At 42.2% G+C, this 25,340-nt stretch overlaps 2 protein-coding genes across 2 annotated transcripts; one reads left to right on the forward strand and one right to left on the reverse strand.

Moving 5' to 3' along the window:
* Nucleotides 1-31: 31 nt before the first annotated feature.
* atp13a2 (ATPase cation transporting 13A2) lies at nucleotides 32-17,946 on the forward strand. Its single transcript, XM_070839898.1, has 29 exons — nucleotides 32-115; nucleotides 3,601-3,677; nucleotides 4,083-4,250; nucleotides 4,978-5,036; nucleotides 5,160-5,226; nucleotides 5,310-5,389; nucleotides 5,513-5,590; nucleotides 5,673-5,742; nucleotides 5,879-6,013; nucleotides 6,117-6,183; nucleotides 8,414-8,545; nucleotides 9,132-9,293; nucleotides 9,463-9,573; nucleotides 9,720-9,766; nucleotides 9,876-10,064; nucleotides 10,186-10,392; nucleotides 10,681-10,791; nucleotides 11,015-11,171; nucleotides 11,422-11,533; nucleotides 11,681-11,805; nucleotides 11,956-12,134; nucleotides 12,371-12,463; nucleotides 13,206-13,285; nucleotides 13,728-13,880; nucleotides 14,665-14,761; nucleotides 14,948-15,171; nucleotides 15,311-15,462; nucleotides 16,312-16,484; nucleotides 17,639-17,946. Exons 1-29 carry the CDS (start codon nucleotides 103-105, stop codon nucleotides 17,804-17,806), a joined length of 3,486 nt encoding a protein of 1,161 aa, XP_070695999.1. The 5' UTR covers nucleotides 32-102; the 3' UTR covers nucleotides 17,807-17,946.
* Nucleotides 17,947-18,236: 290 nt separating this feature from the next.
* Nucleotides 18,237-23,690, reverse strand: szrd1 (SUZ RNA binding domain containing 1). Its single transcript, XM_070840202.1, has 4 exons — nucleotides 23,543-23,690; nucleotides 22,118-22,167; nucleotides 21,410-21,679; nucleotides 18,237-20,381 (listed from the first exon to the last, which is right to left on the reverse strand). The coding sequence occupies exons 1-4, from the start codon at nucleotides 23,588-23,590 to the stop codon at nucleotides 20,279-20,281; spliced, it is 471 nt and encodes a 156-aa protein (XP_070696303.1). The 5' UTR covers nucleotides 23,591-23,690; the 3' UTR covers nucleotides 18,237-20,278.
* Nucleotides 23,691-25,340: the final 1,650 nt, after the last annotated feature.

The following is a 25,340-nucleotide window of genomic DNA, read 5'->3' on the forward strand; positions in this document are numbered from 1 at the left end:
TTTTCAGAAGACCTTACATGTCCAACCAGGGGTCCGCCTGTCAGTTCAGTCTTGTGATGCTTTTTAAAACGCTAATGTGGAGCCTGTCATCGTGACCAGAGGATGGACAGGCGCGGTGAGTTTGTCTGAATGCTGTCGAGTATTCAATTCTTCACCTCGAGGCCGGCAGACAGTGAAGCTACACAGATGTGTTTGCTAATAATTAACTGTTAGCTAACAGCAACGTTAGCCTGGGGCGGCTGCTAATGTCAGTTAGCCCACAAAATACATAAATAGAATTATTATTATTTTAAAATAAACCCAGCAATCACCAGTGGCTGCACATACCAATACAACCAATAATGTAGTGTTCAAAAACAACATTAGCTGAGAGCTTAATTAGGAAAATAGAGTATAACTACAGCTATATAAACTATTATATAGTTATATTGATCAAAGCCATTAAGAAGCATTCAGTGCACAGGAAGACTGTCTTGTCATTGTGAACTTAAATGTTTTATCACAAATAACAATTACAGGCGTGGCTATACTCAAGTGGAGTCCAAAGGGTCATTTCAGCTAGAAAAGAGTAGCATGTGGTGATATTGAGCCAAGCAGATGTTTTGGTGAGATATCTGCTTCCTCCCCTTTACAGTGGAGGCTGGAGGAGGTCTTCCCAGCAGTGGCATTTAAATTCATCAGAAACATCTCTCATCAGAAACACTGTCCCTGTTAGTCTGGATAATCCATCCATACATACTACAGCTACCACTCTTATTACTGCTTCTACCACTGCTACTAAAGCTGGTGTGTTTTTACTAAGTTAATACATTTCTCTAAAGAGCAAAATCACTTTAACATGTAATCAAACACTCTCCTAGCTGTAATTACTCCATATTGTTTCCTCACTAGTCAGAATAATGATTGAAGAGATCCACATTAACATTTCTACTAGCAGAAACTCCTTCAAGATATCTATTACTTATATTGTACCAGTCAAAACTTAATATAAGATATCTTTAAATCTTTAAAGGTATAAGTGGTTGTTCTAACATTTAAGAGCTAGACTGAATATGTATCACAGATATCCATGATTTAATTCTTCTTCGTCAAAAAGAACATTTCACATATCCATGAGGTCGTTCGTCCAAGGGCGGAGGAGGTCACATTTGCCATTCGTGTGTATTGGCTGTTCAATGTCAGATCCACAATGTCACTGACATTCAGTAGAACAAACGTGAATATCTACAGTATAATTCTTACTGGGAAATGAGTCATTTTGCATTTATTATCTTTTTTGATATTCAGAATCGCTACTTATTCCTGCTAGTAAAGATGAAAATGTCATTGTGGATATCTCAAATGTTGTCTTTAATTCAGGCTTGCCATATAAGTGTCTCAATTAGTGCCCGAGCATTAACTCAGCCATTAATAGATTACAGCAGATGTATCAGTGTTGGTATAATATGCACAATAGGCTGCGAAGTAAATTTGCACAACACGAAAAGGCAAACAGGTCTGCAGAGAGAACTGGCAAGTTTATTTTTTAACAGTAAAATATCCGGCTCAGTGCAAATGAAAATGTCAACACAAATATGTTACATGTTAAACCTGCAATGAGTGATTTGAATACCCCACAGTGTTCACCGTCTGGTTGTTATGTGTCCGTGTGTCGATTGGTGCTGGGCAGGTGGAGTACAGCGAATTTATCAGAGCTTTTCAGCTGAACAGCAGGCTGTTTTCTACTGGAAGTGGGAGGTGGGCGGTGAGACTGAAAAGTAAAACTGAAACAATGAAAGACACTGAAACACACATCAAACCGTGTTATTTGAGGTAGAGGACAGTTTTTGCATCCTCAGCTCAGATGACTTGTCATGTGCCTGTCTAGTCATTAGTGGACACTTATTTCCCATTTTTTTTATGACACTGCAGAAAATTTGCCCTGTGATACCGGTCTGGTTGAGGTTGAAACTGAAAGCCTGGACTTTCATGTGGCGATTAATAAAGTCATATTTGTAGAGATATGATATCCACAGTGGCCTGGGTGCACCTTGTCCTCCCCTCCTCCAAATGTAGGCCGCACTTTGAACCGAGCCATTGCTTGATGCCTGGGACAGGGGAAATTTAAAGAGATGGCTGGGATTCCTGTGTGTGGTACAAAGTGATCACTTGAAACCAGCTGGAATTTAATGCCCCTTGAGAAAACTCATAAACAAGTGGGGTCGAATTGCAAAATCTGCACATCTAATACTTTTTGTTAGGGCTACTTTTGGTCCAGATTAGCCCAGTTTGAACAAAGCAAGCATGTGATTTGGCAAAGATGCACTCGCCTGGGTGCTTTCACATGATTATACTGCAATCGCATGCGCCTTAAGACAAAGGGATGACTCAGCTCTTTGGTGTCTTGTGCAGAGAGTGTTTTCTCCTGTGCAGATTTCATGTCCATGCAGCAACAAGTGATTATCAGCCACAGGACATGAACAAAACACAAAACCTTCACTGCCCTTCATAACAAACATGATCTCCTATCACAGTGAAACTGTACCTTAATGATAACTTGATTTCTAACTCATGATATGTTGGTGAAAAGTAAACTATCATTTATTTATCAATAATGGGACGTTTACCTCCCTTTTTCCATCTGTGTAGAGATGTGATGCAGCTTCTATGCTGACAAGGTGTTTATTCCAGGAAATGGCCGCAGGGTCTCATGTCCCAGATTTGCTCATGGAGCCGGTTAAACAGGTACAGTCTCCAGGTGTCAGGAGCTCGAGGCAGTGCAACGCACGCCGGTGGAGAGAGAACCGAAATTTGCCCCACAGCTTAACTTCATCACTCTTAACTGGGTTTATTGTAAGCCTCACGGTGCCGAGCTGACGGTGAGTTTCCTCCTTAAATGCGCTGAAATGTGAAGGAAGTTTTGTTTGCGTGTTTTCCAGCTCTCTGGAAGCGGAAGCGGCATCTGGTCAAACATGCAGTTTCGCTTTATCTGCTGCATTTTACGGCGTTTTTTTTTATTTATTTTTTTTTATCGCTTCTGTTATTGTATTCTATCAATTTGTGGACACACCAGGAGTTTATTGCAATCGTATAACACTTCATGGGATGTTTTACTCGCGCCTGTAGCCTTAAAAGTTAATGTTTCTTTAGGCGCTTTCTGTGTTTCCGTCGTACTCTGGTGCATTTAGTGATTTTACTGGAGATTAAGCTGATCCCTGAATCCCCCATTAGCCCACACAGTTTATTGTTTTGTTGCTTGAATTATTGAGGGCATTTTTGCAGCGGGGTTAATTGAATTGACCAATGCAAAGGACTGTTTCACCCACGCCGACCCAAACTATAAATGTAGAGCTGTAAAGTTTAAGAGGCATCTGATAACTCAGTCATGAAGTCTAAACCACAGACAGACCCTGGCCGGTTTGTGTCTTTCTCAATTCAGCTCATACAAAACGTGATTTGATCCAAAAGAGGTTATTGCAGTGTGCATCCTAGACTGCAGCTCTACAGAGTGTGTGTGTGTGTGTTAATATTGACTTTGAGGGTGTGTGTTGTGCTGCACAGTTCAGGTGAATGTTGTAGCAGAGGAGGTGTTGTGTTCACTGTGGGTATCCTGTTCTGCAGGCAGTGTGGTGGAGCCGCAAAGCGGACTCCCCTCACCCAGTCTCCGGGACCCTCTGCTCAGCCCTGACTCACACATGGTAAGACCCTCCACAATATTTCTGCTCTCCCACAGTGGACGCGAGTGTGGAAACTGATGTTTGCATTTGCTGCAATTAGTTGGACAGAGACGAGACAAGCAAAGAACTGTGGGAAAAAAATACAGCAAATACAGGAGAAGGTGTAGAGCCTCTGTTGACAGGTGGACAGTAGCCTGATGTGGTGACACCTGTGGATGTAGACCGTAGAGAAGTATCTGTTCCCTTTGTTTATTTATAGATACAGAAGAATCAGTGGTTTTGAATATTTTCTGTCATATTTTGGCAGAAAGCAGAACAAGCTGCCTTTTTAATCATGTAATGTGGGTGCTGATAAGCTAACCAGCTGTATGGAAATGAAGGTCTGTTTGAATCTGAAAGGACCGTCTGACTCCTCTGCCCCTCCAGGATGTTCAGGGGTATAAGTGGGTGCGCTGGCGGGTGTGGTTGTGTCGCCTGGCTGCCCTGCTGTCCTTGGGGCTCCTCTGGATTGTGTTTCACTGGCGCCCGCGGCTTGCTGTCCTCGCCCGCTGCTGCTCCTGCCCTCTGGCTTTGGCAGATATTCTGCTAATAAGAGTGAGAAAATGAATTAATTCCTAACCCACTTGACACCTGGCGTTATTATTGAAGCTGGATTTCCTTTGGCAAAACTTGAAACTGACCTACTTTATCCTTTTATGTTCTTGAAGAGACATACAGGATGGATTAAGGCTCATAATGGCTGAAAATAGGCCTGGTCATACAATATTAGATTGAGCACTCATAGTCAGTATTAAACCTTCACTGAAATGCTAGTTTCTCAGTCTGGTCTTTATTTTAATGTTCATTTTTAAGTATTGCTTTAACCTGGAAAGAAGTTTATGAGTTTTTGTGTCCGTTGATGTCTGAAATACTGCTAGTCTTTTCCATGACTGGCCAGAGAGAAATTCAGCAGAAAACACAGTGTACATCAACACAAAGTCTTAAAAGTTGCCGTCATCAGTTTAAAATTTGGCCGTCACGAATCTGTATCAGTCAGGATGTAGCAGATCCTAGCGATCTTGCTTCATCAGTATTTATTACCCAAGCTGCCGACCATCTGTTTTATACGCATGCGGGTGGAAGAGCGGATTAAGGTTTTCCTGTTTAAACAGTTGTCACATTTTCAAACATGCACCTCCAAAGCTGAGATGGTGAACTGACCATATTCATACCTTGAATTCACACTTCATACCAGCCAGCATGAACGTTAGTGCGAGGTGGAAAAGAGGGCCCCCAGTTTTCAGCGGTCACAGGTGTATTTGTGTTGTTTTTTTCCCATCAGGACAGTTTTGGCCAGCAGCATGTGGTGGAGGTCTTCACAGAGGAGATGGAGGAGGGCAGGTCAGCTGCATGTCTCTCCAACAGCATCACCTTTTAGCCTTTCCACGCCATGCATGTATTTGAGAAGGCGGCTAAAAATCCAAAAGGAAAACTGCATGTGCTTACTTGGTTTGTCCCTTTCAGTTTGGAGATGCTGGGAGAGCTGGAGGACACTGAATGCAGAGATACAGTTCAGCTGTACAAGGACGAGGTGAGCGGCTGGAGCTGTTTGGTTGAATAATGTGCTGAGTGATCTTCTCTCCCAGACTCAAAGTGACCTTTGTTGTGTTACAGAAAACGCTGCTGCGCTTCTACCTGTATGAGGGACTGCGCTACATCTGGCTGGACAGGAAAGGAGCTTTCTGTCGTGTTAGGTAGGAAACAGGAAAGCGCCCCCCAAATGTAATGGCAGGGGAAACACTGGGACAGAAAGTCAACTGTTCCCTTTAACCTCTTCATTAACCTGTAATGTTGAAACCTGATGTCCTTGTCTGTAGTGTCCTCAATGAGGACTGGACCTGCAAGGACCTGTATGGTTTCCAAGAAGGCCTGAGTCACCTGGAGCAGAGCTCGAGGTAGGAAAGGACGCACGAGTGGAGAAATAGACTTTAATCTCAGAGGGCACTGATGAGTAATTCATGCCGTGAATTCTTTCAGGAGACGCATCTACGGGCCCAACCTTATTGATGTGCCTGTGAAGCCTTACATGAAACTGCTGTTTGAGGAGGTGAGATGGAAAACTCTAATCTAAGATATTATTTATGACCTTTTGGGTGTTTGACATGATATTTTATTCAAAATCAAGGTGAACTATCAAATTGAATCCACTCCTTTTTTGTCTCTCTCTTTATCTGCTTCTTTAGGTCCTCAACCCATTTTATGTGTTCCAGCTGTTCAGCATCACCCTGTGGATGATTGACAATTATTATTTTTATGGCATATGTATATTCCTCATCTCCGTTTTCTCCATCGTTATCTCACTCTATGAGATCCGCAAGGTGAGCCTGTAATGGGATACTCAGTCTGATTATAGATTATGGATATAGATTATATGCATTCAATAATAAAGTAAATGATCTGTGTTTGTGCTGTGCTCCTCAGCAAAGCGTCACTCTTGGGAACATGGCCCGCTTGGTCATAAATGTCACAATACGGAGAAACTCAGGAGGTGAGTTTTTGCACGTGCGTCATCCTTCCAATGTGAATGTTTTGTAGTTTTAGGAAATGATCAGTGTCAGTTGATTCGCTTTGATACATAGTGACATTTTGCCGTCCTGGCACTAAACACTAATCCTGCAGCAATGCGCTTCATCTGAGGGCAGAACTGAGGCAGATGCGTAAAAAAAACTAAGACCTCAAGGCGTTTGGCACCAACAGTTTTAGGGACAAGGCGGCAGGCAGAGTGAGAGCAGCGTTTCTTGACACTAACAGAACGCCTCGGTTTCATGTTGAGTTGAGAGTTTAGTGAAACCATTTATGGTGTGGATATAAACAACTATAATTTGGTTGGGGTCAGTTATTTGACATGGTAGACAATAATAGCTGCCATAAACAGGTGCATGTATCTCTTGAATCACCGATGTTTCGATTCTGCTTTTCGCAGCACTGAAAATAAAAGTCAAAATGTGAAGTAGAGCTTAAAGCAATCGACGGCATCTCTGGGACTATTATATATCCTAGTCTTTGTCCTCTGTAGGGGCTTTAGGGTTGCCATTTGTATATACACTACTCACAAAAAGTTAGGGATATTCGACTTTCAGGTGAAATATATGGAAAATGTAAAAAGTGAATGCTACAGTGATATTATATCATGAAAGTAGGGCATTTAAGTAGAAGCATGCAGTGGTAATTTTATTCATCTTAAACAATTTATTGAAAGAAAATCTAACAACAGTGGTAGGTATACCACAACAAAAAATGTTCAGTGCCTCAATAAATTGGGACGTGGCCAAAGGACGTCCACTCCTCTCCTTTCTGTGACTCTTCCAGTCTCTGTATCACTGTTCCAACCTCCTGATGACACTCTGTGACCCTCTAAGCTCAGTGAACACCTCCGTCTGAGGACTTCCTGTTTGAAGCCTCCAGTGTTGAGGTGCTGCTGATCAACTGTTAGGTGTCGTCTTGGTCTCATGATGTCAGAATGTGAACAGCAGGATGAGGAGGACTGTTTAAATACCAATTCTAACTGAAGCAGGAAATGTATTGGTGGATTCATGGATCAAACCTGTTGTGAATGTTGCTGTTAAGCTTCTTGTTAGAGAACAGCAACTTGTGCAGAAAGTACTGAAACACTGAACAGTTGGACATGTGCATTCAAAGGTTTAGAGAAGGTCACATTAAGTTCACCTGGAAAGGTTAGAATGCATTTTAGGTTCATCCTGAAATTTCACCTGAAAGCCGAATATCCCTAACTTTTAGTGAGTAGTGTAGTTGTGCTATGGATGAAACAAGGTTACCATGGGTCAATATTCGTTTGGCTTTTCAAAAGTAATATTATTACTTTACTTATTAGTCCCTGTAAAAGGTAATTTATTACATTACTCTTTACATTACTTATCCGTAACAACCCACAAAATTGGTAACTGCGATTGTTTTCTCGGGTCGGGGAACCGTATGTGGCACTCCGATATCAGCAGCTCACCAGCTTTTGGGGTGAATTTGCTCCAGTAATTTGTTACACAACTGGTTACACAGGAAATTAATATCATATCTATAATGTGTTGTTAGTATCTAACTGTCCAACACTGGTAGAACCTGTGGTAGTCTCTCTAAAAACTTGCACATCAGAGCATAGCCGAGACAGTTCTTGTCATTAAAGTTCCTTTGCGTTGTTACAAAAAAAAAGTGAGTAAACACGGATGTAAACTTTGCAGGATTCAAAACGTCCATTCGTTTACATTCAGAGATGCACGCGGTGTTTGTTTGGTGAGCAACACACAATGTAAACAGAGACTTTGTTTACAAAAACTCCTCTTTAGGGCATTTTCAAGCTGTGACAGTTATTCCCTCGGGGCAAGTGAACTTTTTATGTTGTAGCAGCAACATTCAGCAGCTATGAAAAACCTCCCTGCCACAGTATTAATGAGGAGAAACATACCGTGTGTGTAGAGAAGGATGTGGGACTGTGGTCATGAGTGCGAGCAAGTGTTGACAAGTCTATTCTAAATTAGCTTCAAATAATTGCAAATTTTGGGAAAGAACAAGAGATGTAAACAAGAAATGTGTAGCTTTTGTTCCTGAAGGTGAATGCATACAAATCACCTTGATAATGTCACTAAATATAAGGAAGTAAATCAAGAAGTAATTGTGTTTATTGGCTCAAGCAAAACCAGGCTGCTTCTGTCCAGTCATTCTGCCTCTCTGCCAGGACGTTCATTCCTCGTTGTGTGTTTTCTCAGCGGAGGAGTGTGTGAGCTCAGAGGAGCTGGTCCCTGGTGACTGTCTAATCATCCCTCAGGAAGGTCTGCTGCTGCCCTGTGACGCTGCCCTGCTGGCTGGGGAGTGTCTGGTCAACGAAAGCATGCTCACAGGTGATCCACAAACCTCAACAGCACCGCCAGGCAGAGTGTAATTGTAGAGATGTGTTGTGTTTTCTAACTTACAACTGTGAGGTTATTTGCTTCTCTTTGTGTTGATGAAATGCCACTGAGCTCATGAAACCCCTTCAGAGTGTAGATAAAAAAAAAAAAAACAGTAATAGGACCAGATAAGTACTGGGGTCTTCCTCCACATGTTAATAAAACCAATAAACCTGAGTCAAATCCGGAATTAGACTAAACCTTACATTTGTGGACTTCTCTTGCTGGAGCGTACCTTCCTTCATCACGTTTACTTCCCAAATCTGGACGTACTCTTGTGATTTGGTAACACACTTCAGTCTTAACAAAAACTGGCATGGTAGGGCAATAAAAGGAAAAAAAATACAGTAAATGTGGCAAAACCCTGAAGAGAAACAAAATGATTTAAGCCAAGAAAAAAAAATCAGCCTATTTTCTAGTCCCATGTAAAGATTCCCAAATTTCTTTGCCAGTTTTCTGTTCCTTTAATCCAGTTCAGCTCCAGGACGTGATACCAACTCTCCACGTTTGAACCTGTTGCCATCATTCCTGTGTGCAGGTGAAAGTGTCCCAGTGCTGAAAACCCCACTTCCGCCTGGTGAGGGCAGGTACAGCTCAGAGGCCGAGCGCAGACACACCCTCTTCTGTGGCACCCAGCTCATTCAGGCCAAAGGAGGAGGCCCGGGAGCCGGCGGCGCTATCGCTGTGGTTACAAGCACCGGTAAGTAGAGAAACTGATGAGCTAGAAGAACAAAATTCAGCACATCTATTAAACCTCAAGGATACACACACACACAGTGCCTTTTTGGGAGAAACATTGAATATGCACACAGCTTTGTGCATAAGGAAACCAAGTCAAGCCAGTTCTCCTCCTCATATCTCATCCTCAGGGTTTTTCACAGCCAAAGGTAACCTGGTTAGCTCCATTCTGTATCCTCAGCCAACCAACTTCCGCTTCTACCAAGACTCTGCCAAGTTCCTGCTCCTCCTGGGCTTTGTTGGTAAGAGCTTTTACGGAGATCTAACTAGTTTGCTTTCAAGACTGTTTGAAAAAGCCAATGTTATCATTAACTAAAGTTGTTTAGATTATGCATTTCACGTTCTTTTGACCAATAATTTTTCTCCAATGCTGTCCTTCCTGCTTTAGCTTTAATTGGCACCATTTACAGCTTCGTGGTCCTCTTCAGATCCACGGTAAGTGTCGGCTACCATGTCAGGACCAAATAAAGTCAGGCCTTTATATGTTTGACGTGCCAATAATAAACAAGGTGATATGACTAACCGTGTCTCGATGTGGGTCCAGGCGACCTGGCTGGAGTTGGTGATAAGGAGCCTGGACATTGTGACCATCGCAGTGCCTCCTGCTCTGCCTGCTGCCATCACCACTGGCACTTTCTACGCCCAGCGCAGGCTGAAGAGGCAGGGCGTCTTCTGCATCAGTCCACCACGCATCAACATCTGCGGCAAGGTCTCGCTCTTCTGCTTCGACAAGGTGACGGGGAGTCCGTTAACTCAAGCTTACTGTGTGTGTGTGTGTGTGTGGGGGGGGGGGACATTCGTGGCTATTTGTCATGTTGAAGTCACCTTTCAGCAGAGCTCTTTTGTCTCTCCAGACAGGAACTCTTACGGAGGAGGGTCTGGATGTGTGGGGCGTGATGGAGGGAGGACCTGCCGGTTTCTCTGAGCTGGTACCCGAGCCCAGACTCCTGCCCCCAGGGCGCATGCTGTCAGGCCTGGCCTGCTGTCACACGGTGACGCTGTTGCGAGGTCAGCCTCTCGGAGATCCTCTGGAGCTCAAGATGGTGGAGTCCACTGGTTGGGTATGACGCTATAAAGCTAATATGACATTTCTTTATACAGTCTAATCGGGGATGCATTGATACACAATATATGTAAAACATGACTTCCATTTTGGCCATGATCACCTGTCAATGTGGTCAGATACAGAAAATATAATACTGTACTAAGTTTCCCTCTTATTCACATTTCTGGAACATGTTTTTGTGTTGGCGTGCCTCTGACGATCCTTCCTCCCACTCATCCTACTATGAACCTCTGTTGTAACGTGAATTTAAATCAGCATCTTTATGTTGTGCCTAATTTTTCAGACACTGGAGGAGCCAGAGGGAGATAGAAAGGTGCTGGATGCAGAGTTCGGAGGCCACAGGGTTCTGTGTGTTATGAGACCTCCGACTCAACGGCTCCAAGCTCAAGGAACTGTAAGTGTTCCTACCATCACTGATCAGTAGAGCTTATTTGTAGCTTTATTTGTTTGCCACCTTTAGTGTTATATTTTGACATTGTGGTAAATAAATGGAATGAAATTTGAGTAAAGGCGGATACATCAGCTGTTAACCAGTGTAATATCTGCCTGCTTTACTTCCTGTCTGGAGACTTCAGATGTGCGTAACTGTTGTTCTTCTCTTTCATTTTCGCTGTCAGTCCACAAGCGAGGCAGTGGCCGTTGTTCAAAGGTTCGCCTTCTCCTCGGCCCTGCAGAGGATGAGTGTGGTGACGGTGGCCCGCGGGGGACACTCGCCTCTAGCTTTCATCAAAGGATCACCAGAGATGGTGGCTAGCCTCTGCCGAGCAGAAACTGGTATGTAACTCAATAGAAATGACACACAACAATAATAATATTCCTTTTAATGTGTAAATATTTAACTGCAGTGCAGCATTTTACTGATTTGGAATGATATCATTTATATTTAAATCCATCTCCAGTAGATCAGTTATTGCCAGTGTTTAAGCATCTTTCCCAAATCTAGATATATATATAATATATATATGTATTTGCATTGTGTCTATATCTTTTACATTTTCACTAATGGGATGCTTAATGTTTACAGTGCCAGTACAGTTCTCCAACAAACTGCACAGCTTCTCCAGCGAAGGCTTCAGGGTTCTTGCACTCGCCTATAAACCTCTGGACGGGATCCCTGACTTAAAGACCATTGAACGGTGAGAACCCAGTCTGTACTCTGGCTCCTTCTTTTCCCCACACCTGAAGCATGAAGTAAGTCCAGTCGTACCGAAGTAGATGCTGCAAACCCCAACCTACGAGCCACAGCGGTGAGTGTTCTAACGCAGCTGTGTGTCTTTTCACAGAGGAGAGGTAGAGAAAGACATGCACTTCCTGGGCTTCCTGATGATGAAGAACCTGATGAAACCAGAGAGTCCCAAAGTTATTAACATCCTGAGACTGGCACACCTTCGCAGCGTCATGGTCACTGGTGAGGGATCTGTTGCATTTGTACTAACAACACGAACAACATTGTGCATTAACTCTTTAAGATTGTTATTATTATTATTATTAATAATCTTATTGTTATGTTGTTGTTATTAAGTATCACTAAGTTCTCATTTTGTCCTTCTTCACGTAGGGGACAACATTTTAACAGCAGTCAATGTAGCAAAAAGCTGTGGGATGGTGGGCTCCGATGAGAAGGTGATTTTCGTCAATGCAACCCCCCACACTGCCCAGTCCATGCCCACCCTCACGTTCAACCTGGAAGACTCAGGGTCCACCGCCGGCCAAAGCTCCGTGGAGATCATCACCCGGGTCGGTCCTGCTCACACACAACACAGCAGTGCTTTATGTATATTTTAGGATTAGAAATACAAGTGTGTTGTATGAGGACTGTCTTACCACACCTGTCAGGTCTGACAGGTCTGTGTTATTAACCTCAAGCAAAATAGCGATATTGTTGAATTGGAAATTGAAGCTAAATATTTATCCTTGACACATGCAAAATTTTAGTAACTTTACTTACTGATGCTTTTCTTCTCTCCTCTCAGTGCCTCTACCAGGGTGGCTTTGGCTATCACTTGGCCATTAGTGGCAAGTCCTTTGCTGCCCTGTGTGACCACTTCCCCGAGTATCTGCCAAAGGTAACGTATTCTTCCACTGGACCACAACTAGGGGAGTAGTAACAGGGACAGTGATTAACCCTTCGGAGTCTAGGACCGCCACACGGCGTCAAAGTCACATGTCGCACGTTTGAAAACGTAAAGCTGTGACACAAGTACTCAGGTGCTCAATTCAAAGACTGTTGGAAAGCGGACACTTCAAACTTTTTACAAGTGTTTGAATTTTGTCGATCGGCCTATTAAGACTAAATGTATGAAGAGCCGAAGTCGCGCACTACAGCTCTTCTACGAGTTAGAAGATGCTGAATCTGGGGAAGAACGTTCTGATTCTGAGGAAGACTCCTTTTAGAGGATGAAGTGGATGCTGCGCGTGAAGACGAACGAGAGGAGGTGTCTGCGCAGACCCCCGCTCCTCCAAAGATCCAACTAGTTCCGGCTCGGATTTTGTGTTTCTTTTGCACTTTTACATACAGAGTGTCCATATATATATAAATACTTGTAGAATCACATAGGTGAGGTTGTGCTGAAAAGAAAGACACAAAGGAAGGCAAGCTAAGCAGTTTTAATGGGAAACACAAAGGGAAAATGAAAAGTAGTAAAAAATGCTGTTTTACCCCAGACTCTGAAGGGTTAAATAAAAGTTTATTTTAGTACAAATACAGACATGTTTCAAGCACAATTTTCCTTTGTGACATCAGTCGAATCAAGATGCGATCAATTGTTTGCCAATGGGGCTCTTTTTCTGTGTATGATGTCACTGCAGGTTTTGTTGCGAGCCACAGTATTTGCACGCATGACTCCCGACCAGAAAACCCAGCTGGTGAAGGAGCTGCAGAAACTGAAGTAAGTTCAGACTCAAAAGGGGAAAGACGGGGAACGCAGAAAGAAAACAAGAGTAGGAGGAAGAGCAACGGGAAATTGAATATTAGTGGAAATCAAACTCTCATCAAACTACAGCCCCAACATTTACTTGAGATGTGGATAAATGGAATATTAGCTAAACTGTCAGAGTCATCTGAAATGTATTTCTTGTCCAGTCAAAACACTAAAAATACACCCAAACTAATCCACCACTTAAGTACGCAAAGACATGTAGAACGTGAGCGTGTCTGGTGTAGAGTTAATGTCTGCAGTGTAAAAATACAATTGGCACTATGAATATCAGTGTTGTGTTTACAAAGACAACAAAATGAACGTGAATGAATGTATGTAATATCTGGAGAAAAGATGATTCTGTGTAGTTTTTTTTTTAACTATTAGCGAAACCCGTCTTCTATTACTGCAGCTACCGGGTGGGCATGTGTGGCGACGGGGCCAACGACTGTGGGGCCCTGAGAGCTGCTGATGTCGGGGTTTCCCTGTCTGAAGCCGAGGCCTCAGTCGCTTCACCTTTCACTTCCAAGACTGAAAACATCAGCTGTGTGCCCCTGCTCATCAGGTGAGGAAGCTGGAGGATTTAGGCAGGTTTAAGAAACATTAATGCGGAAGATGTCTTTGAAAACCAGCTAAACCAGAAACACAAATCTCAGAGGAGACCTGGATGGAAATATGTGAGACACAAACAACCACTGCAAACTCAAGATCGTTGAGAGAGTTCGGCTGGAAGAATGTAGTGAGATTCTTTATCACTCCCCAAAATAACTGCACTGCAAACAGGCTCACGTGACCGGGGCTTCTGTTGGAGAAAATGTGGAACCTCAATGGCGAATCATTTCCATGTCTTTTGGGCCTGCCCAAAAATCCAGTCATACTGGGGGGAGGTGGCTAATGAGAGAAACAAAATAATGGGAGTGGAGTTAGTTTATTCTTTTGTTACTTTTTATCTTGGTAAAATACCTGAAACACTCCTACACAAAGATAAATATTTATTGAAGATACTTTTGGCATGTAGCAGGAAAGCTATAACCCTGAAAATGGTTGCAGGTTGATCCTCCAACATTGGCCCAGTGGCGTGGGATAGTGAAAGAAATCTACTGTGTGGAGAGACTTACTTTTGTTTTAAGACTTGAGTTAGAGAAATGTACTGAACAATGGGGGGTGAAATGGATTATGTATGCAAATGTATGGAGAAAAATGTGTTGAGATTTTAAATGTAACACCCATGATGACCTCATGTTCTTTGTTTTTATATTTCAAATAATTGAATAAAAACCAGTAGTGCTTGTGGCCCAGTGTCTGCAGCAGAAGAAATAACGCCATGTTCTTCCTCCTTGTCCGTGCAGAGAGGGTCGATGTGCTCTGGTCACCTCCTTCAGTCTCTTTAGATACATGGCTCTGTACAGCCTCACCCAGCTGTGCTCCGTCCTCATCCTCTACACAGTGAGTAGCAGCGGAGCTCATCGCACTCTCTTTCAGAGTCGTCGTCTTTCTCTGCTCTGTCCCTGGTAGATCAACTGGAACCAGAACAAGCTTGTAGATTTATCCAGAATGAATCACTTCCCAAGTAAAAACCTTTTTTATTGCCTAATGAACGCTGAGATGTGACGCCTTGATGTCTGTCTCCAGATGAAGACGGCCATGGCTGACCTGCAGTTCCTGTTCACTGACATTTTTGTGGTGACTCTGCTGGCTATCGTGATGGGGAGAGGGGGCCCCAGCAAGGAGCTGCATCCCCGCAGACCCCCGGCCAGTCTGCTGGCCCTGCCCGTCCTGGGCAGCCTCTTCATCCACACCTGCATGATCATCCTGGGCCAGCTGGCCGCACTCTTCATCACCACCTCACAGGACTGGTCAGTTTTAAAGACTATAGGTTTATATTTGTTTCAATATTCAGCAAACAAAATCCAATATCTCAGAATTAGAGCTGGAGCAGCATCTTACCTAGACTTTGAAACACAAAGACACCTTGTCCTCTATTTTTTTTTTTAGGTATGTTCCTCTTAATTCGACAGTGTATGGGGCCAAAAATCTGCCCAACATGGAGAACACCAGTGTGTTTGCCTTGTCAGGTTTCCAGTACATCATCATGGCCGTGGTGGTCACCAAGGGCTACCCTCACAAGAAACCTCTCTACTACAACGGTGAGTCATCAGAAATGTCCAATTATTTATTCTATGGGGTTGAAATTGTGATTTCCACGCTCTCCCATCGTTGTCAGCTTTATTAAATATACACTACTCACAAAAAGTTAGGGATATTCGACTTTCAGGTGAAATTTATGGAAAATGTAAAAAGTGAATGCTACAGTGATATTATATCATGAAAGTAGGGCATTTAAGTATCAGCATGCACTGGTAATTTCTTCATCTTAAACAATTTATTGAAAGAAAATCTAACAACAGTGGTAGGTATACCACAACAAAAAATGTTCAGTGTCTCAATAAATTGGGACGTGGCCAAAGGACGTCCACTCCTCTCCTTTCTGTGACTCTTCCAGTCTCTGTATCACTGTTCCAACCTCCTGATGACACTCTGTGACCCTCTAAGCTCAGTGAACACCTCCGTCTGAGGACTTCCTGTTTGAAGCCTCCAGTGTTGAGGTGCTGCTGATCAACTGTTAGGTGTCGTCTTGGTCTCATGATGTCAGAATGTGAACAGCAGGATGAGGAGGACTGTTTAAATACCAATTCTAACTGAAGCAGGAAATGTATTGGTGGATTCATGGATCAAACCTGTTGTGAATGTTGCTGTTAAGCTTCTTGTTAGAGAACAGCAACTTGTGCAGAAAGTACTGAAACACTGAACAGTTGGACATGTGCATTCAAAGGTTTAGAGAAGGTCCCATTAAGTTCACCTGGAAAGGTTAGAATGCATTTTAGGTTCATCCTGAAATTTCACTTGAAAGCCGAATATCCCTAACTTTTTGTGAGTAGTGTAATATTACAAGAAGTGAGACTTACTTTTCTCTTACTTTTCTCTTTTCTTTTCAGTGATTTTCTTCTGTCTACTGATCGTCCTCTTTGGCGTGATGACGTGGCTTGTGGTGTATCCGGGGCCTTTCATTTGCAAAGAACTTGAAATGTACGACTTCTCTGACATGGACTTCAAAATGCTGCTCGTCGCTGTTGCCGCTCTCAACTTCCTCGTCTGTTTTGTGGTGGAGGTGAGTGATGATACAACTTAAATGCTCAATCATTAGCTCAAGCACCAACCAGGTGAGACGCTCGACAGACTGATTCTCCGTGATGTTGAGCATTACAGTAATACTTGAGGACCCCCTACAGGCTGGAAAGATAACTATAAAAGGTTTGTAATATTCTCCTGCTGGAAGAACAAAGTGGTTCTGGTCATCCTGAGTCTTTGTTAGTTATTGAGGGGAAACGGTATAAAGATTCCCATAGTAACTACTCTAACCTCTCCTGTATGTTCAGTACATTTAAAACAAGCTTGTTTACAGGACTGATACACTGTACATGTGACACACGCTGGCACTGAGGCTTTTGCTCTTACTGTTTACTTGACCAGCACTATTGGTCGTGCATGTACACAGCCATCTCTGATTGTGTACCACTATGTGTGGTGATTAGTTCACACTGCAGAGCCTTTTCTGCCAAATCTGACACACACGTATAAAGGAGTGTGTCTGTGGCTGTGCAAGATGACCCGAATTCATTTAAAAAATGAACCTAGACAGCCTGAAATCTCCGTTTTTAAATGCAAAGCACAGACGTTTGCTATCATAAAATATTCAAATTTCATTAAAATTTACTAGAGCAGTGCTTCTGGGCCAGTGGAGCAGCACAGATCTGAACATTTCATTTGACAAGCTTGGTTTTTTTTTGCCGTTTGAAGCTGCCGTTTCCTAAATTCTTTAGACGCCAGAATGATACGTTTCAAATTTAATGCTTCCTCTCTTCTACACAGAAAGTAGAGCCTAAGACACTACAGATAATACTCAGCACTTACAATTGCTCAACACAGTGCATCTTAAAGTGCAGCTTCTCTACTCGACATTAATGCAGCATTAGACCATGCAGACCTGGCTGTGGAGCTGCTGCGGGTGGATTGGGAAGGCTGAGGTGCACATTAGCGAGCCAGATACAATGTTCTTGCTTCATTCGTTGGAGCACAGGGATGATTTAATAGGCCTTTTTCATATTTTGACACATTCAGAAAAGCACAGGTGGAAATGATAAAATCGATGACTGAATTCCCTGAATTTTAGTTTCAGGGCCCTGGTTTGGCTTATGCTGTCTCCCTGTCAGAGTTTACAGGCACACTTTTGCTCAAACTGTACATTCTGTTTTTTTCCCCCAGGTACTGATAGATTTGGGTATGCTGAACTGTCTTCGGCTGCTACGTGGGAAGCGCCAGTCAAAGAAAGAGTACAAGCGTTTGAACGTCGTCCTGTATAACTCCCCGTCATGGCCGCCCCTTAACCAAGTCCTTTACCCCACAGATCACACGGTCATCTGCCTTAGCTAGCGTCTGCTCTTCCCTCTGTCCGACACTGTCAGCCGCCCAAAGCTTACCAACGCCCGTGGATGTCTGGGCTACGTCCTCTACTTGACCAATGTAAAACCATGTTTACCTGTACAATAAAAACTATTTTTGTGTAAAACTGAGTGCTTTGAAAAAGTTCATATTTTGTATTAAGTTATAGTTTATAGTTCCGGTTTCATCTGTCCAGGTTTTCCACCTCCTCCTCAGTACGGTGGAGGTAAATGGAATTTAATTTACAGTGACTTGAAATATTCAGTAGCAACTTTTTCCAGAAAGTGTCTGTTTCTCTGGTTAATCCACAGGTCTGGGTTCCTCTGAACCACTTTAAAAGTAAAGTCATTGAGTTTCAATGCACTTGCTTTGCTTTGGGCAAAAGCACTTCAAGTAATGAACATGCATGGCAAAGGGAAAATTATTTTTTGCAAATCATTTTATTAAATCGGTATTTACAGGCAGTTTGTGTTCTCACTCAGAGCTCAGCTTAACCCGTCTGTCTGCTGCTAGATGTCCTGAACTAAAACTTCTCGCCAGTATTGTGAATTCTCCCTCAGATATATTCAGTTTCTTGAACTACAGTAATAAAATCAACAACCTGGAAGTTAAGATGTGATACAGGAGGCACAGCCTGAAATCAACCATTACACAAGACCTTTTCTATTGATGATGTGCACCAAAGAATATGGCTTTGTTTAGATCTCTTCTCAGTTTGAACAAGAAAAAAAAAAAAGAGGTGAAAAACTAAAACTTTTCTATTGGGCACAATGGTCCTGGTCGGCCAGGTAGTGTCCACCTCTGTGGCTCTCATACAGCTGTGTCTCCATGTTCCATTTCAGCAGCGGATCACCAGTTACTGAACAATCACAGAGGGTGGTGTCACCGTTTCTTCTGTTACCAAGATGCCAACAGTCCAACCACAAATAAAAAATAAAAAAAAACAAGCAATCATTCATCATAGGATATCATTTCAGTTACATTTCACCACCCACTCTGTACAGCACTGTTTCTAACAAAGTGCCAACCCGAGCTTTAGCGCGGACATTTTCTGTTTGAGCGATCAAACCCACTGGAAAAATACAATCTTAGTTCAGTTCATTCATTCAGCCTCGTTTACCTGCACCTGAGTTCCTGCGTACTGTACGTCAGTGAAGGACGTGACGAAACGAGCAAATCGCCGACAAGGTGGAGATGTGACGGAGAGGCCTGTGGAGTACAGCAGTAAATTCATTCCTCCATCTGACCATCCCTCAAGGTGCTGCCAACACCACCTTCACATAATGAATTAACTGATATATATATATACACATACAGGTTGATTTTTAAAATGGGATTTTGGTTCATTTCCATTAAAATACTGCTCAGCTCAGCTTCATTGCTGCCATCTCATACAAAAAAGGCAGAAAAGCTACTTAAAAATGGATTTAAATCCACAATCTCCTCTTCATTTAACTTTTTTTTGCCTTTACATTTAAATAGAAATAATGACGTGACAGTCCAAGGAAGACAGCTGAAAAGCATTATCATAAAACGGCGTAAACAGAACAGAATATACAACTTGACACATGACCCTTACCCTCCACTTTTAACAACACATGGCAATTATATATATTAGGGGTGCACTGATAACTCAGTTACTGACACCACGAGCTGCAGCCCTGGGGTGTCCAGGGGTGTTTAAACTCCAAGGAGAAATGAAAAACTTCACATTTTAAGACCAATTTATCACCAAAAAGGGTGGAAATTTTTGGACTATAGATAGACATTGTTCCATTTATCTAAAAAAATGTCATTATTAAATACTGTGAGCAGGTTCTTGGTTGAGTGTGTGTAGTGTGAAGTACTTCTATTTGTACTTGGTAGTTATCAGAGCATCCCTAGTATAGGTAATTAAAGACAAGCAAGAAAAACAAAAAGATAAAAATTGTCAGCCAACATCTGAAAAATTAAAAACGTGTAAAGGTGTGAGAAGTGACGACTGGTATTATTGCTGAGGAGAAGTTGCTGCCAGGGGACCAGCTCATCTCATTCGGTGTGGCCCGTCACTTCTCCGCTCTCTGCTGTCCTCTGAGTAAGTCTTTGCCTGTTTCCACCTTGCTGGCGTCCTGAGACGGAGCGGCTGGGGACTGGAGGAGGAGAGAGATGGAGGCGAGGGGCGTCTCTTAAAGGGATCATCACAGTGAGTCCAGAAGGTGTCCATAATCACAGTGTCAAACAGACTGGAGTGGGGAGAGAGGAGAGCACATTTCCAGCGGACTTCCTCCTGGAGGTCCTCTCGCTTCCGGCCACTTCGACGTGGCTGCGTGTGGGAAGAAGTTGGGCAGCAGTGCGGCTGTTGTCACAGCCCATCTGATATATAATGGAGCTGAAGGTGGGAAGTTTTAAGAACACAGTGCTGTCTTTGCTCTCAGGTGGCTCCTGATCTCTCTCCCCTAAATGGCTGGGGGCCCCGGGACCCACTTATCTGTTCTGTCGGAACCCTTGGGTGCCGTCTGGCTGTCCGGCAGTGTGATTGTTTGAGCGGGTGTCCTCTGAAGGCAAATTAGAGTTATTGCGCCCTGGCCTGGCAGACAGAGAGGAATAAATTAGAAACAGCACCCTTTGACACACAATAACAGCTGAACTCAAATTTTCTCCTGAACCGTCCTGATTACAGGATCACGGTCGTCTCACAACTCATGGTGCACACACACACACACACACACACACACACACACACACACGATTTCAGTTAAAGAGGTCCCTCTCACTTTGAGGGGAGTTAGCATCACTCTAAACAAATGTTTTTAATAAAATGACTTGAGTTTTGCTCTATTTTCCCCTCATTGTTCCTTCTTGCTTTTTTAGTTGCTTTTATATTAATTTTGGCACAATTCAGTTCCATTCAGATCCAAATTAACTCAAATTAGGGCTGCTATCTTCTGGTCAGTGAGGATAGTGACTGATAGGGACGCAGAGCAGAAGAAGAAAATGTGTGTGTCAACATACACATTTTATTCTTTGCGTAGTGGTGGAATAAAAATGTTGAAGAGTCAGTAAAATTCCAGTCAACCAAGGTTTTCTGTGGTTGAATACAGCCCTGACACTAATAAAGATAATCAAATCTCTTTAAGTTGGTTAACTCAAGGTGTGAACCAGAACCAGTCAATCAGGCTCTGCAGAGTTACACCAGAGAGTACTCCACAACCCAAAAGACAGAGAAAAGCTACGTGCTTCTGTCAGCTTTAAAATGACACTTAATGTTAGTTGGTGGCTACTGTTGTTAGCTTGTGTTACTATACTTATTTGTCTTATTCAGGCTTATTTGTAGGCATTCTGAATCAAAGGTCAAATCGGACTGTAAATTAAAGAAACATTTGTTGATAAAAACTTTTACACACAGAACAAACATAGATGTTAATTACCCGAACTACGGAGGTTCTACAATAATGCCTATTTATTTGCTGCCTCTCTCTCAGCTGGATGCTCAGCTCACAAAAAGTCAACACTCTTCAGCACAACATGGAATACACAGACTGTAAATGCCCTTCAGCGACACCTGATTAGGCCGTGAGTAAAACCTTCACACTGTCAATATTTATGATTTAGTACCTGTCCGTGTTGGGCTTGTCCTGAGGCGTCTCCTCTGGGCAGGCGCTGCCCAGTATTCTCTTCCTGGCCTCTGCGTACTCTGCCTCGCGCTGGGCCAGGGACTTGACCTGTGGTGTCGGCCTATTTTGATTCAAGGGTGATCCCAGTGACCCGTTACTTGCAGGTCGCTTCAAAATGCGTATCTGAGGTGGGGGTGCTGCTGGTAGAGAGTCGTCCTGTATCACCATGTTTGTCTTCAGTGGAGATCGTGGAGAATTATTACTGGCCTCCCTAGAGCCAAACCAACAGGACACACAAAATTAGCCATTATCTTGAAATGAGGAAGGCAGTCTCCATAGTAGCTTTGAGGACGCATCCATGGCCATAAGACGTAGACAGGAACCTATATACATTTATTACTGATTCAGTTTTTCCCTGCTTATCAGCAAAGTTACATACTTGGTACAACTTATCTAATGACAATTTCTGAACCATTAAGATAAACTCTTTAATTCAGCCCACTTAAAAATGAATGAATTATATAATTAATGAATGAAGTGCATCAAATCAGTGCATGCCTGCAAGTCCTGTGTCTTATGTTCAGGTGTGTACTACGAACAAGCAGGACATAGCAAAACAGTGATCATTTTTAAGGGAAAGAGAAGCAATCATTTTAAAAAAAAGTCACAAAATTTGGGGCCATGTTTCTTCTACCTTTTAAGGCCTTACTTTTCTTTCTGGCTGATCCTTAACTTCTCTTCTAACCGTTTTTCCATTTCCTGTAGGACAAGAAACAAAATCACGTATTCAAGTAAACAAACATGGTCAGATTGATTTGGGGTTAGAGGAAAAGTGCGGCAGGTATTAACCAAGTGGGTGGAAAGCAGGGTTCAGTTACAAGCTATTTATACATTATGTAGGACAGCTGCCAAGTCATAACAGAGAGAGTGCTCAGCTAGCTAACATTAGCCGGCTGATGTTGCCACAGAAAGTTGTGATTATATAAAGTTTAAGAGGTTTTAGAAATGGCGTGTCATGCTAACTAATCATAGGAAGATATGCTAAAAAGGTGACTAACTTCAACCTGACAGGCTGCTCTCGTCCTGACCAACTTTTTACTCTGAGACACGTTCTTGACGTCACAAGCTAGCAATGGTCTGCCAGAGTGCCGTGACGGTGGCTAATGTTAGCTAATGTTAGCTTGTGTTAGCTAGTTGGCTAGGTTACCAACTTACCAGTTTCACGACATAACTTAGCACTCAACTCGGCTGGTAGTCCACAACATGGCCGAAGTTGTTGTCCAACAACATCTTTGCCTTATAAACTACACGAAATCACCAATGTGGTCCACTAAACTGGCATGAGAGTGTGAATAGTTTAATCCAGGCTCCACGAAAAATGTGCCAATTTAACGAAAATAACATTTACTGTTCACGTTTGAATAATCCGGCCAAACAATGGATCTTACGAAGTTACTTATCCTCGCTTTCTAGCGGTAAAATATCGATCTTTTAAACGGATTCACGTCGCTGCTATTCATCGTTCACATGTTGTTTCGGTTAGTCGTTGCGTTGAATAACTGTTAGTGAGAATAAATGTTACAAAATAAGAGTTATTAGCATTACACAATGTACGCCGAAATTAATCTGAGACGAGAGTGGGTCGTGAAAGAGCGTTAGTTGTCTTGTGTTAAGTGTGTACATTTGCCAATAAGTAAGCCGATATACAATTGACACATTTTCCAATGTAGCTATTCAGAGCTAACTTAGCATTAGCTAACACCTCTTAGCATTTAACACTAGCTAAACATGAACTTTCACGAGTTAAGCCCGTTATATTCACTAGCTGCCAAATGTTAGATAACAATATTGTATATTAGTGTTAATCCAAGGGATATAATTTGGTAATAGCAAACGCCACTTGGCTAGTTAGCTGGCTAAGTCCATGTTAAGCCTGTCTCGTCTCGCTAGCTAGCTACTTGACGTTAGCTTGCCAAGTTACTTGAAGCTAACGCTAGCTGCAGCCACATTGTTGGCCCGTGGGAGTCTTTAACAGCAAACAACGTTATGAGAACTCCCAACAGCAGCCGTGTAAATATAAAGAAACGAACCAGCGGATATTCTCCTCAAAGTGGAGATATATTTCTTTATTTACCTTACTATCAGCGGCTTCCTCCCAACTTTCGGCGACCTCCTCATCCATGTTTCATCTTGCTCACAGACGCCGTGGAGCTGGTTAGCTGTCCGGAGCTGCCTCAGACCCGCCTCAGCCTTTGACATCACACTGACGGATTTCCCCACAGCGTGGGACCTCTCTGTGCACACAGCGTGACAGGCGGCCTGAGGGGGGCTAGCTGGGTCCCAGGGAAGTGACAGTAAACAAAACAAACAAAAACGAACTACAGTATTTGCAAGAAAATAGTAGAAGCTGTTTTTCTCTGTTTGCTGTGAACATGCTACAGGTGTGTGACTATAGGGAGCCATATTAACATGGAATCAAACCACACTCCTGTCTGCAAGTACATTTTTGATAACCATAATAGCATTTTAGAGCATAACAAAATAATGTTTTTATCAGGAGGAATCATACCTCAAGATATCTACAACTTTGATTTTACTAGACAAAACTAAATTTAAGATAGATTGTTGTCTTTAAGAGGCAAAAGAGGCTGTTTTAACATTAAACAGCTAAACTGGTTATGTATTGTATATGTCCTTAATTCAGCTCATCCTGGTCACAAAGAACATTTCAGATCTTCCTAGAACAAATGATATGACTTATGCATTCTTGGGTTTGTTCACAATGTTAGTTTTTATATCTAGACTGAACATACTGGATATCGGCAGTATAATTCTGACTAGGAAAAACTACTATTTACAATACATCTGTTACTGGACATAATTTTAATTTCAGATATCCAAAATGATCCAGACATCCACAATATAATTTTGAATATTCAAAATATATTATGACCAGTAAAAGTGTCATTACAGATATCCACAATTGGCATTATGACCAGTAAAAATGCAATTTCAGATCTCTACAGTTAGAATTACGACTAGAAACAATGCAATTGCAGATAGCAAATGTATTTTTATTCGTAAGAATGCAATTCTGGATATCCAGAAAGATAATATTAAATGCCAGTCGGATTGTAAATATCTAAAATGGGAGATTTTCTGAATAAGATAAATATTGTAAATGTTTATTCTATATATCAAAAATGATCTTGAAGATATCTGAAACTAAAACCAAAAACAAATGAATGACAAAAGTGACGTCATTATTCCTAGGACAATATGGAGGACAATATGGAGGATATCTGAATTAACAATTATTTCATTTCTTTTCTACATTTTTTTTGTTGTTGTAATTTCTGAAGAATTGAAATACAGATATCTGCAACATATATCAAGTCTAGCTATTAAATGTTAAAACAGCTTGCGAGATGTTACTTCTACAATGAGTACAATAAGATACTGTTGGTTCAAAGAGAACATCGTTTTATCAAATTGTCCCTCAGTGTTCAGTCCCGTTTCAATAAGGCTGTTTTCTTTCTGTTTGGACACATGAGGGCAGTATGGGTTTGCTGGACCACAGATGATGTTTTCAGTCAGCTGTAGTTCAAACTCAGCTGAAAACATGAGACTATAGCTTCCTGTTTGTCTGGACCATCTGCTTTTAAATCACTTGATGCTATATCATAAACACACACGTGAAGTAATGCACATGATGAGGCATCACTGGTCCATCAAGATCACAGTGCAGGTTGTTTTCATCAGAGCATAAAAAAGAATTTACTGAAAAAATGTGATTTTAATCTAATGATATTTAAGCTGTTATGTTAACTGACACAACTGATAGATACATACAAGCATGTGTGCGCATGTGTGTGTTTGACTTTAATTTGAACACAGACACTTTCTCAATCATCAGATGAAGTAAAGCAGAT

Source organism: Pempheris klunzingeri, chromosome 11 (genome assembly GCF_042242105.1).
Source record: "Pempheris klunzingeri isolate RE-2024b chromosome 11, fPemKlu1.hap1, whole genome shotgun sequence".
NCBI classification, from domain to species: domain Eukaryota; kingdom Metazoa; phylum Chordata; class Actinopteri; order Acropomatiformes; family Pempheridae; genus Pempheris; species Pempheris klunzingeri.

Excerpts from the sequence above, each read along its gene's own strand:
- atp13a2 (XM_070839898.1), top strand. Across the intron at positions 14,762-14,947 it reads CCGTCCTCATCCTCTACACA|ATGAAGACGGCCATGGCTGA; the intron begins GTGAGTAGCAGC and ends GTCTGTCTCCAG. Across the intron at positions 15,463-16,311 it reads GAAACCTCTCTACTACAACG|TGATTTTCTTCTGTCTACTG; the intron begins GTGAGTCATCAG and ends TTTTCTTTTCAG.
- szrd1 (XM_070840202.1), bottom strand. The coding sequence starts at position 23,590 with ATGGATGAGGAGGTCGCCGAAAGTTGGGAGGAAGCCGCTGATAGTAAG. Across the intron at positions 22,168-23,542 it reads AGGAAGCCGCTGATAGTAAG|GAAATGGAAAAACGGTTAGA; the intron begins GTAAATAAAGAA and ends CTTGTCCTACAG. Across the intron at positions 20,382-21,409 it reads GACAAGCCCAACACGGACAG|GCCAGGGCGCAATAACTCTA; the intron begins GTACTAAATCAT and ends TCTGTCTGCCAG.